The following is a 13,310-nucleotide window of genomic DNA, read 5'->3' as shown; positions in this document are numbered from 1 at the left end:
ACTTCCTACTTACCAGAGCTCTAACCCCATCCTGCTTTGTTCCCCTGATCACTGGAGGCCTATAAAAATCCCTGGAATTCTTCACTCATTGTTGCATGCTTTGAGACACGAGTCCAATTCAGCCCTGGGGACAACATGGATCCTGTTTTGCCCCCAACACAATGTCTCCCTCTCAAATAAAATATTAAAAACTCTCTAATCTCTATCTTGCCTTAGTTTCTCCAGCATTACAAACCAAAGAACAACTTACACGGAAGTAAAGAAAAAATAGACATTCGTGAATATAATTTCTTCTACTAATATATATACTTTCTTCATCTGGTAATTTGTTCTTATATACTTTGAATCCTCAAATGTTCTGCTGGGCACATGACATTGTTCTATTTTTGCTTTGCTTTATTTTATTTTGTATTTCTTTTATGTTTTTATTTTTTCTTACTGTTTTTTCAATTAAAATGATTTTTTAAAAATAAAAAAAAAAAAGAAAATGTCACATGTAGTTCCAGATTATCTTCAAGGATCAAAGGAGAAAGAGAATAGATTTTGTAAGGCAGACACCAAGGAAAATCCAGATCATTAAAATACTTCTGATTTATAGCTAGAGATTTCTAGGAATTTCCCCGTGGGTGAGATCAATAATTCTATTTCGATTGAAATGAGATATCCCTAGTGGAAGAGCTCTTTTATTGTCTGGTATTATCTGGTTCCAATCTCTATAATTTCTCTGATTTCATTTGCTGTATGCTTGGATAAATGGATTTACTTGCTATTCATTCTTTTTGATGGTGTTTTTGTGTAACTAGCATTTGATAGGAAGAGTTCAAGCCTTCAATATGAATTTAGGGAAACCTTTCCTCTTTAAAGGCTAATGACCAGAAAAATGGTTCAAACCTAAGAAAAAATTCCCCCAAACTAGCAACATGGAATCCAGAAGGAGAGTGGGGAGCAGATAGATTTAATTATTTGTGTATAAATGTGATAGGTGTATGTATATATGTGTTTGTGCATATAATTTATATCTATATATGTAATATAAAATTCTAATCTGGTATTCTCTGAGGAAAAATGAGCAGTAAGGCTCATGGCTCCTTCTTCTCTTCTTTAGTAGTAAAACTCAGTTTTACTGGAGAATGGCGGGCAAGGTTCCCAAAATATCTATCAAAAATTCTGAGTTGCCTTTAAACAAACACATGTGTACATGCATATAATCTATATGGACAACACACACATCCTACATATGGATCTTAGATTTAAAGCTGGAAGGACCTCAGAGGCCATCTAATCCACTTCTTCATTTTACAGTTGAAGAACTTGAAGGCCAAAGCAACTGCTTTGCTCACCAAGATCACTTGCTTAAGGTCACATTAGTTAAACTATTAGTCAGCGGTAAGGTTTTTACTCAGGACCTCTGTTTCAAGAGCTTATGCCCTCTATTATACCATGCTTGTGCTTTTATGATAAAAAACCAAGAATCACTCTTATAAGATAATGAAGCATCAGAACTTTAGTGGAGGAGTTCAAAAATCACTATCCCCATTTTATAGATGAGGAAACTGAGGAATAAATAGAAATTACCCAATGTCATGTGGTCAATACATGTCAGAACAGTTTTCTGACTCCAAGACCATCACATTTTCCATTATATAACTCTATCTCTCTAATCTATATTAGGAATCCTTCCAAATTGGCCTTACTGGGATTTTCATTTTTTTTTTAAATCACTTTAGATTTTTCCAGCTAAATTTTATCTGGCAAATAATTTATTTCAAAAACTGGAAATGATTCAGTCATGCTGTTAATACATGGTCAAGTTCCAATTTTTACATCCCCATGGCCTGAATGACTTATGAATGGATTAAAGAGGGAAATGTGTGAAAAATCTGATTTGTTCCTCTTTATTAAACAGGCATTTGATACTGAATTCAACAGCCTTTCTAAAGGCAGACTTTTTCAAAGCACCAATGAGAACCATTTAGGGCAACACATTCTCTGCCACAAAATGTATAAATCAGATTTCTACGGAAAAAAAAAAGCACAATGAAAGAGAAAACAAAGTAGACTTTTGAAACTCGCTGTTGTTACTGTTGCTCTTGTCTGGTCTGTGTTTGAGACTAAGAGATATAAGGAAAAGAAAGAAGTTTAAAAACTGCTTCCTTGTCACTTCTCCAGACTTACAAAGACTGGGGCCAAACAATCAATGAAGACCAATCCAAAGAAGACAATAGCATGGTTGATCTAACAAAATTATGGTTTGAATTCTGTGTCTAGATATTTTACTTCTACCCAATTAGCAGTTCATAGATAACCTATATATTTACATCATTGCTAGAGAGAAAAAAACAGCTTAAGCATATACTGCATGTGTGTGCATACACATGTGTACATACATACACATATATGTATTGCTATGTGTTCAGATGTAGACTGCAGTGTATATGTATTATGTATACATTGTGTATAAATATAGATTGTGTGTATGTACACAATACATTGTATATACATATATATGTTTGTGTATATGTATGTGTGTGGAGAGATTGTTGGGCTCGGAGTCAGGAAGACCCTAGTTTAAATCCAGCTTCAGATACTTAGCTATGTGACTCTGTATAAGTCATGTTAAGTTTTCAGCCTCAATTACCTCATCTGTAAAATGGGGATCATAATAGTACCACTCTCAAGAGGTTGAGTGTAAAATGACATAATATTGCATTTTTTCAAACCTCAAAGCATTATTTAAAAACTAACTATGATTATGTAACCAAAGGAAGAACATTGATCTGGCCATATCTGCCTATGGTGCCAGATTTTAGGAAGTATCCTTTTAAGCCAGTGAGTAATTAGGAGAAATCAAATAGTATAGTGATTGATCCTTAAATTACCTTACGTCAGGATTAGTTGGAAGAAAGGGACACACTTAGTCTAGAGAAGAGAAAACTTATCAGAAACATGCTAGCTATCCTCCCATATTTGGAAGACTCTCATTTAAATCCAGATGACTGGTTCTATTTTCATGTTGCCAGACAACAGCATTGGGTGCAATGGCTGAAAGTAACAAAAAGGTTAAGTTGATGCTTACCATAAAGAAAAACAATATTAAAGTGGTCCAAAAAGCAAAAGTGGATTGTAGAAGGGAGGGCAGGTGCAGAGGGTATTTCCCCTCACTAGGGTCTTGAAGAAAAGATGAGCCCACAATAGAATAGGAGCTTCTTCAGAACAGGACCAATTCTTTGACTTTCTTTTTATTCTCATTGCTTGGCACAATGCCTGGCACATAGTTATTGTTTAGCCATGCCCAGCTCTTTATGAACCCCTTTGGGATTTCCTTGACAAAGATATTGACTGGAGTGGTTTGCCATTTCTTTTTTCCAAATCATTTTATAAATGAGGAAACTGAGGCAAACAGGATTAGATGGCTTGCCCAGGGTCACACAGCTAGTATCTGAAGCTGATTTGAATTAGTAGGTGCTTAATAAATACTTGTTGACTGGTGGACTTATTAGATGACCATTCATTGGATTTGTTATAAATGGGATTCTTTTTCAGATACTAGTTAGATGACTCTCACTTAAGGCCCCTTCTAACTCTATGATTCTATCATAACTCAGATCTGCATAAAGTACCTCCATTAAAATCATCAACAGGTGTTGAGTGCCCAGTCTGAGTGAGATTGCCCAACCATTGAGAATATTCATTATAGGCTTTGAAACCACTTTAAAGTTATGAAATACTTATTTTCAGATAATGTAGGGAGAAAAGATTGCTCAAGATTGGTAAAATGCTTAGTGGTCTAAAGCTGTGTACCATGCTATGATTTTAAAAATATGTGAATGAAAGGAAGGAAAAATCCAATCATTAGAAAATACCTTTCTGGGTTGACTGAATTTTTCATAATATGTCATTCTCACTTCTAAAAAAGAATAGCTATAACTAAGATAAAGAAGTGTCTTTTTTTTCATTGAGGCCAAGAATTATAACAAGAAGCTTCCAATGAACTCTAGAATATGTAATTATCATTGATTCATTTAACATTTTAAAATCTATATGTAAAACATCATTCTAGGTGGGACTAGAAATACAAATAAAAATAATGGTCTTATCTCAAAGTACATACATTCTACAAGGGTGAAAAAGGCGATGATGTAAAGTAGGAGGTGATAAAGGTTCAGAAAAAGTACTAATCCAAAAATATTTGGGGGAAGGAGGGGAAGAATACATTCCACTTGAGGAATCAGGGAAAGCTTCACAGAATAAATGGAAGTAGAAATTTTCCTTGAAATACAACACAATAATTTTTTTTAAATCCTAAATGTCTGGAAAGGAATTCAGAAAGTGCAGAAAGCCCTTAGCTGGGAGAAAAAAGCTTTGAATTTGAATCAGAGCAGCCACATTTGATCTCACCTTTGCTAATTATTGATGCCAGGTGTAAACTTTATATATAAAATTATCTCTTTCATTAGAATATAAACTCATTATGAAGAGGGGTTGCTTCATTCTTTGTACTTGAATTTCCAGTGCATTGCACAAAGTAGACATTTAGTAAGTTGATTATCTTTGCCAAGAAAATCCCAAATGGGATCACGAAGTTCAGTTGAACACAACTGAACAAAAACTAAAATTAAAATAATATATTACTAGAACAATTAACTGGTAGCACAGTGGCTAGGATGTTCATCCTGGAGTCAAAAAGACTGAAATTTAAATCCAGTCTCAGACCCCTATAAAATGGGGTTAAGAGCATCTACCTCACAAAGCTGTTGGGAGGATAAAATTATATATTTATAAAAATATTTTAACACACTTACTATAGTCCCCTATATACTTAGTATAGTAGAAATTATATAAATGTTCATTCCCTTCTCCCCATTTTCACCTAACAGGAATAATCTGATGTTTCTTATATAAGATATCTTATGCATACAAAAACTCTATATAAATATGAGTTATTATAATTTTACAGAAAACGCCAATAAAAGATGCTGTGATATAGAAACTACCATAAGAATTTCAAAGATAGAAAGTCATTCTAGCTTAGATTGCTCTTCAGTCATGTCAGACACTCTTGCTGACCCCTTTTGGGGTCTCTTGGTGAAGATCCTGGAGTGGTCTGCAATTTCCTTTTCCAACTTATTTTTTCAGATGAGGAAACTGAAGCAAACATGGTTAAGTGACTTGCCCAGAATCCCAGTTAATAAGTGTTTGAGACCAGATTTGAATTCAGGAAGATGAGTCCTCCTGACTTCAGACCCAGCGCTCTATGTACTAGGTGTCCAGTTTAGATAATCAAGGAAAACTTATAGGCAGAGACCATATGATTTAAGATTTTGAGTTGGAAGAAAATATCACCTAGTCCACTACTTTTATTTAGGACACAACCTTCATCAGTGAATAAGGCAGCATGAAAACACACAATCTACCCAATCTACTGAAATATTATATTCATTGAAAAGCAAAATTATACATAATGTTTATTTATGTGTACATAATAAATAAATGATAAACAAAATACAGGAAAAAGAAACATTCGGAAATTCCAAATAACTAAAGTGCTTTTAAACATAAATATAATAAGACCAAGAACAGGCCTTATCTTATAATACTGCTTTACAGATATTAAAGAATTTTAAAATATTTCCTATGCCATTTCACAAAATAGTCTACTTTCAGGAGAAAAGGGAAATAGAGAATATGGCTGAATTTATACAAGTTGGAATTGCCTAAATTCTGTTATGTCAAATCCCATTTCAGAAGTATACAAAATTATTGCATATCAGCAAGGAAATAAAAATGTGGTCTGAAGTCATATTTATAGTAAAAATGAAGGAAGTTTCCTGTAGTTAATAAGGCTGTGTTGATTTTGTCTTCATTTAAAGTTCTATACTTCTTTAAAGATTCAGAATGGGCATTTTGAAGCAAACCTCTTCACATACAATGTCTTCAATTGAGTTAAGTGCCCCTATCATTAAAATGCCTGAGAATCCCTATATCACCTCTTGCCACCATTCTCCAAAAATCAAGCAAAATCTTCCTCCATTTTAATCAGCTCAAGTGCTTTTACTGAACTCTCCTTTATAAAACTAATTGGAGGTTTTTCTAAATTCCTAATTTGTCCTTAGCAGCTTTGAAGCTTAAAAAGAAAGTTTTATTGACATATCTGATCCTGACTCCATAAATAGACACAAGAATAAGTCAATATAATTCATCTTGGGCAATTTTAACATCTGAAAAATTCTAGTGCTAGTTATGCACATGTTCCCAAGTGCTTTGGGAAGGCCCATTTTCCTTCTTAGGTTCTCATTTCTCATTCCCATTGTTCAATGCTTTTCTTATAGATGCAATCTTTACTTATGTGATCCTAGCATCCAAGGCCTTCAGTGTGCTTTCTTCTCCTGTTTTGCTGTCCTGGAGAGATCAATAGCAATGTCTTCTGAGCTGTCCAGGAGATTGACTTTTTCAGAGCACAGCTGGGGCTCTCCATGCTTTGACTTCAAGTCTTCCTCTGAGTGGTCATAACCCCAATTTTCTGATACTTTTTCTTCACCTTCTGATTTCCTCATCACATCCATGGATTTTTTGTGCATCCCTTAGAAAAAGAACAGTGTCATAGAGCTAGAAGGAATCTTAGAAATCTTCCAGTTTAAACTGATGACTGTACAGGAGGACATTGTGTCTCAAATATTTTTTTTAAATCAGAAGTGTTATTTTCATCAACACAATCATCACCATAAAATCAACTAAAATGATGCTACTTGAGTAAATAAATAAAGTGGGTACAGGTCTTATAAGAACTGGTTTTATAAGTAGATGATCACCTAACAATTTAAGGGATATTAGGATGGCTTCTATGTTCCTAAAAGCTATTTACTCCAAAGTCTGAAATTCTACCATTAAAGATTCATTGCCATGTATTCTTATATTTCCCAGCTCCTGATTCAAGACCTTTTTAATTTCCTTGTCCCCTTTTCTTTCGTACCTGGAAGATGTTAACTGAAAAATATTTGATAAAGTAAAAAATGTTAGCCTTCCCAGAGGTCCTTTGCATTTCATTGAGGGATTTCTAAAGTTCAAAAAACTATGAAAATTCTGAGTCATGAAATATTTTAAGAGTGAAATAAACCTGAGAGATCATATAATCCAGCCCTCTCTCTCTCTCTCTTTTTTTTTAAATATATGGAAAAACCTAAATCAGAAAGGTAGTTTTTTCCTAAAGTCACAATAGGATATTTTAAGTCATTCATAAAACATATTGTTTTATAAGTTTATTTGAACTTTATAATCTTATTAAATTTCCTATTATAAAGATGTACTTCACAAAATACATAATGAGAAAATCTGATTTTCCCAAAACACAAGAGATGATTATATACTTTCAAAGTGATTTACCACAGAACTCCTTTAAATAGAAAACTTCTTTAGTGCACTTAAAATTATATGGTTTTATAAATTCAATTTACCTATATCTCATATAAAGTATATAATTCTTTCATTTTTTTAAGTCTCAAAAATAAATCATCAAGTTTACAACATAAATCAGCACCAAATAATTCAAGATGAGAAAAAAAAATCCATACAATTAAATATCTTTAAATATTAAAAGGGCATATTGCCTTATCTTAGATAACTTATTCTGCCTTTTTTGACTGTTTAATCTATAAAATGAGTGAATTGAATCAAGTTTCTCTAAAATGGCTTTTTTTTTTAAGCTAGGTCTTTCCCAGGTGCCAGTTTGTCTGGAGCAATACCCCTTCAGTAATTAAAGGCAAGGTAAGAATGGAGGCCAAAGATGGCCTGGTTTGCCTTCACAAAAGAATCAATCTGGGAAGACCAAAGATTCTAGGGGAGAGAGTGAAGTTGGTTAAAGCATAACTCTGTCTCACTCAAATCCAATTCACTTGGAAGCCAAGACATTATCCTCCTGATGTCATTGGTCCTCTCTGAGGATGAAGAACAAAAAACTACTACAAACTTGTTTCTAGTTCTAGAATTTTAGGATTATTTCAAAAAATGCTTTGATTAAATTCTGGGAATGGTTCCTTAATTCTTCACTATCAGTCTAACTAACATTTTATAAATGCATATAATTTGCAAGGCAATTGTTAAGAGTATGAATTATTTTTCTTTTATAAATCTTATCTAAAATTGTTTTAGTAACATCAGCTATTCAATATGTAGCAAATTCTTTCTTACCAAGTAACCATGGAGCACAGGAGCCCACCAACCCACTCTTGGCAGAATTGATGATTGATTCAGGAAGTGGTATGGAATGTCTCACCATGGCACCATAAAGACCATACTCTGCCATGACACTGCTCCTACCCCAACATTTTTCCCTCTTCCTCCATTTGGCTCTTCTATTTTGAAACCAGACCTAGTTTGTGATTAGAAATAAATAAATAAAACATGTCAGGAAAGACACAGGGAAGGAGGGAGGACACATGAAAATGAATGAAAGATCATTTTATGTGCATATGGAGTTCTTTAAGTGATGTACAACAACCCTGCTTAATGAAAATGGATTAAATAACTAAGGAACTTTTCAGAAGAGATATCCACAGTTAATTTTCAAAATAAGAACTATGTCTAAAAAGTGATTGCCAATTAAAGGGCTAGCAATAATCATGATTTTTTTTGCTTTGTTGTTATTCTTGGTTTGGAAGATTTTCTTGGGAAAAGGAACTAGAATATCACATATAATTTGACTGTTGGATGTTGCAAAATGAAAAACATCCCTTTTTTTTTTTTTAATCTAATTGACTAATTGCAAAAGAGCATCTTACAGGAAGCAAGAATCCCTGGTATAGACATTCAGATGAACACTCTTAACTAGCTTCAAACTTGGACTATAATAGTAAGAACTCCAAACATCATTTATAAAGGAAAAAGAGACCAGTGTCTAGCATTAAACTATACCTATATATTTATATCTATCTTTTTTGAATATGTTAAAAAGTATAACCGAGTTATATTTGTGTGTGTATTTAAAGAGACTTTTTTGTGTATATTAATCTGAGAAAGGAGAACACAAATTCGAATACCTGTATCCTGTCTTCTGGAAGCTCAGTTTTTAGAGCTAACATTTCCCTGGCATACACATCTGGATAATGTGCCTCATTAAAAGCCTTTTCCAATTCTTCCAGTTGGTGAGCAGTGAAAACTGTCCTGTAGGAAACACATATATGCATAAGGGTATGTAGGTATAAGAGAAAACCTAGCTCTTCTCCCTATGTGGTAGTCTTTCCTCCCTCACACCTTCCCTATTCCCTTCTGTTAAAAAGCTAGTAATTCATCTTCCCATCGCCAGTCTCTCTGCTCTGCTGAAGTCTTCTCTTAAACCAGACAAGATTTCTTGAAAATTCTAGAAGTTTAATTCTTAAGTTCTCTTCAGTGAGTTCCATTCTACTATTCCAGAGATCTGAATAAGATGACAAAAAAAAAAATCCCCTCAAAGTCTTCTACTAAAAAATACTGTAAAAGATGGCCCATGTGTTCTGAAGCAGATATTCTTTCTCATTTCTATCATCCTCTTAAGAATTATTTTAATTCTTTTCAAAATAATATCTGTCTTTTTTATTATAAACTGAAATATTTACACTCAACCCAGGCCTTGGCTTTATGGATCAGGAATTACGATAGTAAGAACTCCAAAAAGGAAAAGAGAATAGTCGACATTAAACTATACCTATGCCGCCGCTTTTTTCTCTTAATATGTGATGTGGGTGTCTTCAGTTCATTTTTGTCTTCAGAGAGACTGTCTTCATCTGTTTACATTTGGAGAAAATAAAAAAATATATGCTTTAAATTTGAAATTGTTGTTCAGATTGTATATACTGAGGTTATTAGCTAGACAAAAGAACTGGGCAATTGTATGTTATACATCATTTGCATATATTTATCTACATACTTATATATCTTTAGATAGTATAGAGACATAAATATCCATTTATAGATACAAAATACTCAAGGAGACTTCAGTTTCCAGGTATTCCTCCCAAAGGAAGTAGAGTCTTGGGCCAGTTTGCTTCTCCTAGATAATATTAAGGCAAAGAAAATACAATGTGTTCCATCAGAAACAATAATGAGAGTTGGCCCACTAGTGACTGGGTTCAGGACAAGAATTTGAACAAAATCACTTTCTCCAGATGCCTCAATCTTCCATACCTCACATCTGGAATTGGTCCACCAACCAGAGCAGAAAAGCAGAACCCTGATTCCCACACTTGCCCCTCCCCAGAGTCCCTATCATTATGGCACTATTTTTGCCCCTGACTTTTTCTCTCCAACTTTAATCTGGTTTGTTTCGGGGGGGGGGGGGGGGGCCGCTGGGGAGAACTGCAATATTACATTCAAGGGCATAATTCAATAATAACAATATAGTTCTTTAAAGTTTGAAAAGAACTTTATAAATATTATATCATTAGACATAACCTTTTTATCACATTTGAAAACCCAAATGAGTAGGTGGTGTTATTTCCATTTTGCAGATAAAAAAAAAAAAAAGACAAAAAACCTGAGGCAGACAGTAATAAGACAGTAGTAATTGCTCACAGCCACACTTCAAGTAAGTGTTCAAGGCTGAATTTGACCTGAGGTCTTCAGCATAATCCACTGTGCCAACCTTTTATCTGGCTATCAACTTGAAGATGAGCAAGGAAAAAAAGCAGAGCAGCATAGTGGAAAGGACATTGGATTGGAATTCAGAAGATCCAGTATGATATAAGGAAAGGAATATAGATTTCACTCACAGGGTTTCAGAGGTGGAAGGGATCCTCAAAATAGAGGTTGAAACCAACCTCTATTTGGGGAAGAACCCCTGTACGGCACACCCAAGTGGCCACCCAGCCTTTGCTGCTTGAGTTCCATCAAGGGATTCAGAGAACCTGAGTTCAAATCTTTGTACCACTCCTTACTATCTGTGTTCAAGAAATCTTCCCTTTCTAGACTTTAATTTCCTCAACTATAAAATTAAAGATCTATACTAAATGCTTCCTTTGAGTCCTAAATCCTATGAAAAAAAAGCTTCTATATTCCCACCCTATACCCATCTAAAGATGAACTTCTTATTCTGGGGCTTCCACTTAGTGAGAAAATAGTAAGGTCACTGAAATTCACTGACATCTCAGATAAACCTTAAGTATAAAAAGATCTACAAAGGAAGCATTCCATTGTGTGTCTTTCCTGAGGAGATTGTGAGACCCTGTAAATGGATCTTTCAGACTCTCTTAAAAGCACTAGTAGAATAGTGAAAATTAAGGATTGAAGGAAGGCCAAGGACTGCAAGAAATGAAATGGACATATGAGCAAAAGGCACAAAAAAAAAAGGTAGACCTTGGGTAAGTAAAGACAAAACTCTATCATGATAGTTGTTATTTTTTTTTAATCTCATTCATCATTGTAAAATCTCCCTCCACTAATACAAATCAACAACTGTCCATTCAGCTATAGAGAGCTGCCTTGGACATGGAGAGATTATATGGGTGGCTTACCCCCTATTCAAGCAGCAATAATTTGTGCTGGAGGGAGAATTTGAACTAGAAGCTTCATGATACCAAACCTGATCTACTATCATAGAATAGAAGAACTAACTCAAAAGATGAGGGAATTAGAAATGGAAGAACTGCCAAAAGAAAGAAGCAGCAACCCTCAATGCAATTTGTCAGAAGTGCCAGTCTAATTAAGCAAATAGTTGTATAAATAGCAAGAATACAAGAAATGCCAAGACCACTTTCTTTTCCTGACTGAAATTTCAGCACTTTCAGAGAGAGTGGTTATGCAAGTCCCAAGAAGCCCAGCCCACAAGCCTAGTCACTTTCTCTAACCCTAACATCAGTTTCCCCATGGAAACTGGGGAACCCACCTGGGAAACACCGAGCCTTGCTCAGAAAAAATATTAAAGCTCAGTGCTGGCCTAGATTGAAGATTTCTACACTGGGAGACTGAAGCTAAAATGAGAAACAGCTAAAATGTTCGCTTCTCTGCCGGATCTTGACCTCAGATTCCTAGGGGAGCAGAGAAGGGAAGTTCAAAAATACATTTTCGCCTCTGGGAGGCTCCAGCCCCAGAGTAGGAACAAGTTAGACTCTAGGCAGGGGTTAGAGGAAAATTTAAAAAAAAAAAAAAAAATGCATGTAGCAAGATCATGGACACAACTTGAGAGAATAAAAGCAGAAATCCATGACGTATATAGCCCTAAATGGGTCTCTCTGGTTTAGATCTATGAGAGATATTAAATGATCCAAGCTTCTTTTGCAGATGAAAAAACTGAGATTAAGTGACATTCCTAAAATCACATAGAATAGTCAGAATTTGCATTCAGGTCCTCTGAATAAAAATCTAGAGTTTTTGGCAATGCAACAACACAGCCCGGAACTAACATTTTTCCCTCTTCTGGATATTTTACCCTTTCCTTGGATCAGGAGAAAAGAAATAGAAGAAATTTGCCAAAAAACTGAAGTTTAGGGAAGAAGCTTTCGTCTCAAAGTGAGAAAAGTGAAGGGGGTGAGGGGCAAAAGTAAAAGCTATTGTAGGAAAGGGTTGTTTTTTTGTTTTGTTTTGTTTTAACCCTTTAGGCCCTAGGCTGTGAGAAGGGGGAGGGTGGTCTCGGGAGAGGCATGCACAAGTTACCCGAAACGCTTTCCTTGGGCTTCTCGGAGCCCAGCAGGTATCGCTGGTGATGCTCGTGATGTTGATGGGGGTCCGGTCCCCGGGATTGCAGGAAGGGGATGTCCGTGAGCAGCAGACAGGGGGTCCCAGCAGCCGGAGGCTGCTGCGCTGCAAAACCACAGAAGAAGCCCAGACCTAAGGGCAAGGAGCCCCCGGGCAAAGAGGTCCCCCCGACTCCAGCTCCAGCCCCAGGACCTGGCCCCAGTCCAGCCCCAGAAGGGACCTGGCATCCCGAGCCAGCTCCAGGGCCATTGGGAGGCTGCAACTCTGCCTCTAACCCCAGCAAGTCATTGATGGCGAAGCCTTTGGATCGTAGACTGAGGGAAGCCTTCTCATGTCCCGGGCCAATGGGCACCAACGCCTTGCCCTTGGTTTTGCCATCTGAACTCGCATCTCGGCCGGTCATGGTTTCGCTCTTCCCTCCCAGGTTGTCTGGAATAGATTCTGCAGGACTCCGAGTCCAGATGGTGGAAGAGCGAAGCCGGTCCAGACCTTTTTATCTGGTTCCTGGGACCAGGGAAGCAGGGCAATGGGTGGGGAAGGCGCTTGGCCTCCAATCAGCTTGGTGAAGGGTCCTGTTGCCTTAGGGGCGTCCCGTGCTTTCAATTCCAGAAGATTAATTACTCCCAATTTCTCTACAATCTGATAATGCA

General features: G+C 36.0%; 1 protein-coding gene across 1 annotated transcript; it reads right to left on the bottom strand.

Moving 5' to 3' along the window:
* Positions 1-5,549: 5,549 nt before the first annotated feature.
* On the bottom strand, positions 5,550-13,090 carry VSX1 (visual system homeobox 1). Its single transcript, XM_074285045.1, has 5 exons — positions 12,619-13,090; positions 9,677-9,755; positions 9,033-9,156; positions 8,185-8,365; positions 5,550-6,580 (listed from the first exon to the last, which is right to left on the bottom strand). The coding sequence occupies exons 1-5, from the start codon at positions 13,061-13,063 to the stop codon at positions 6,369-6,371; spliced, it is 1,041 nt and encodes a 346-aa protein (XP_074141146.1). The 5' UTR covers positions 13,064-13,090; the 3' UTR covers positions 5,550-6,368.
* Positions 13,091-13,310: the final 220 nt, after the last annotated feature.

Source organism: Sminthopsis crassicaudata, chromosome 2 (assembly GCF_048593235.1).
Source record: "Sminthopsis crassicaudata isolate SCR6 chromosome 2, ASM4859323v1, whole genome shotgun sequence".
Taxonomy (NCBI): Eukaryota; Metazoa; Chordata; class Mammalia; order Dasyuromorphia; family Dasyuridae; genus Sminthopsis; species Sminthopsis crassicaudata.
The sequence above is the reverse complement of the archived record's forward strand: the minus strand, read 5'-3'. Positions and strand labels throughout refer to the sequence as shown.

Bases quoted from the DNA above. Each gene is read 5' to 3' on its own strand.
- VSX1 (XM_074285045.1), bottom strand. From the start codon at position 13,063: ATGACCGGCCGAGATGCGAGTTCAGATGGCAAAACCAAGGGCAAGGCG. The intron at 9,157-9,676 runs GTATAGTTTAAT...TGTTTCCTACAG, and splicing joins AGAAAAAAGCGGCGGCATAG to GACAGTTTTCACTGCTCACC. The intron at 6,581-8,184 runs GTAAGAAAGAAT...TCTTTTTCTAAG, and splicing joins CTGTGCTCCATGGTTACTTG to GGATGCACAAAAAATCCATG.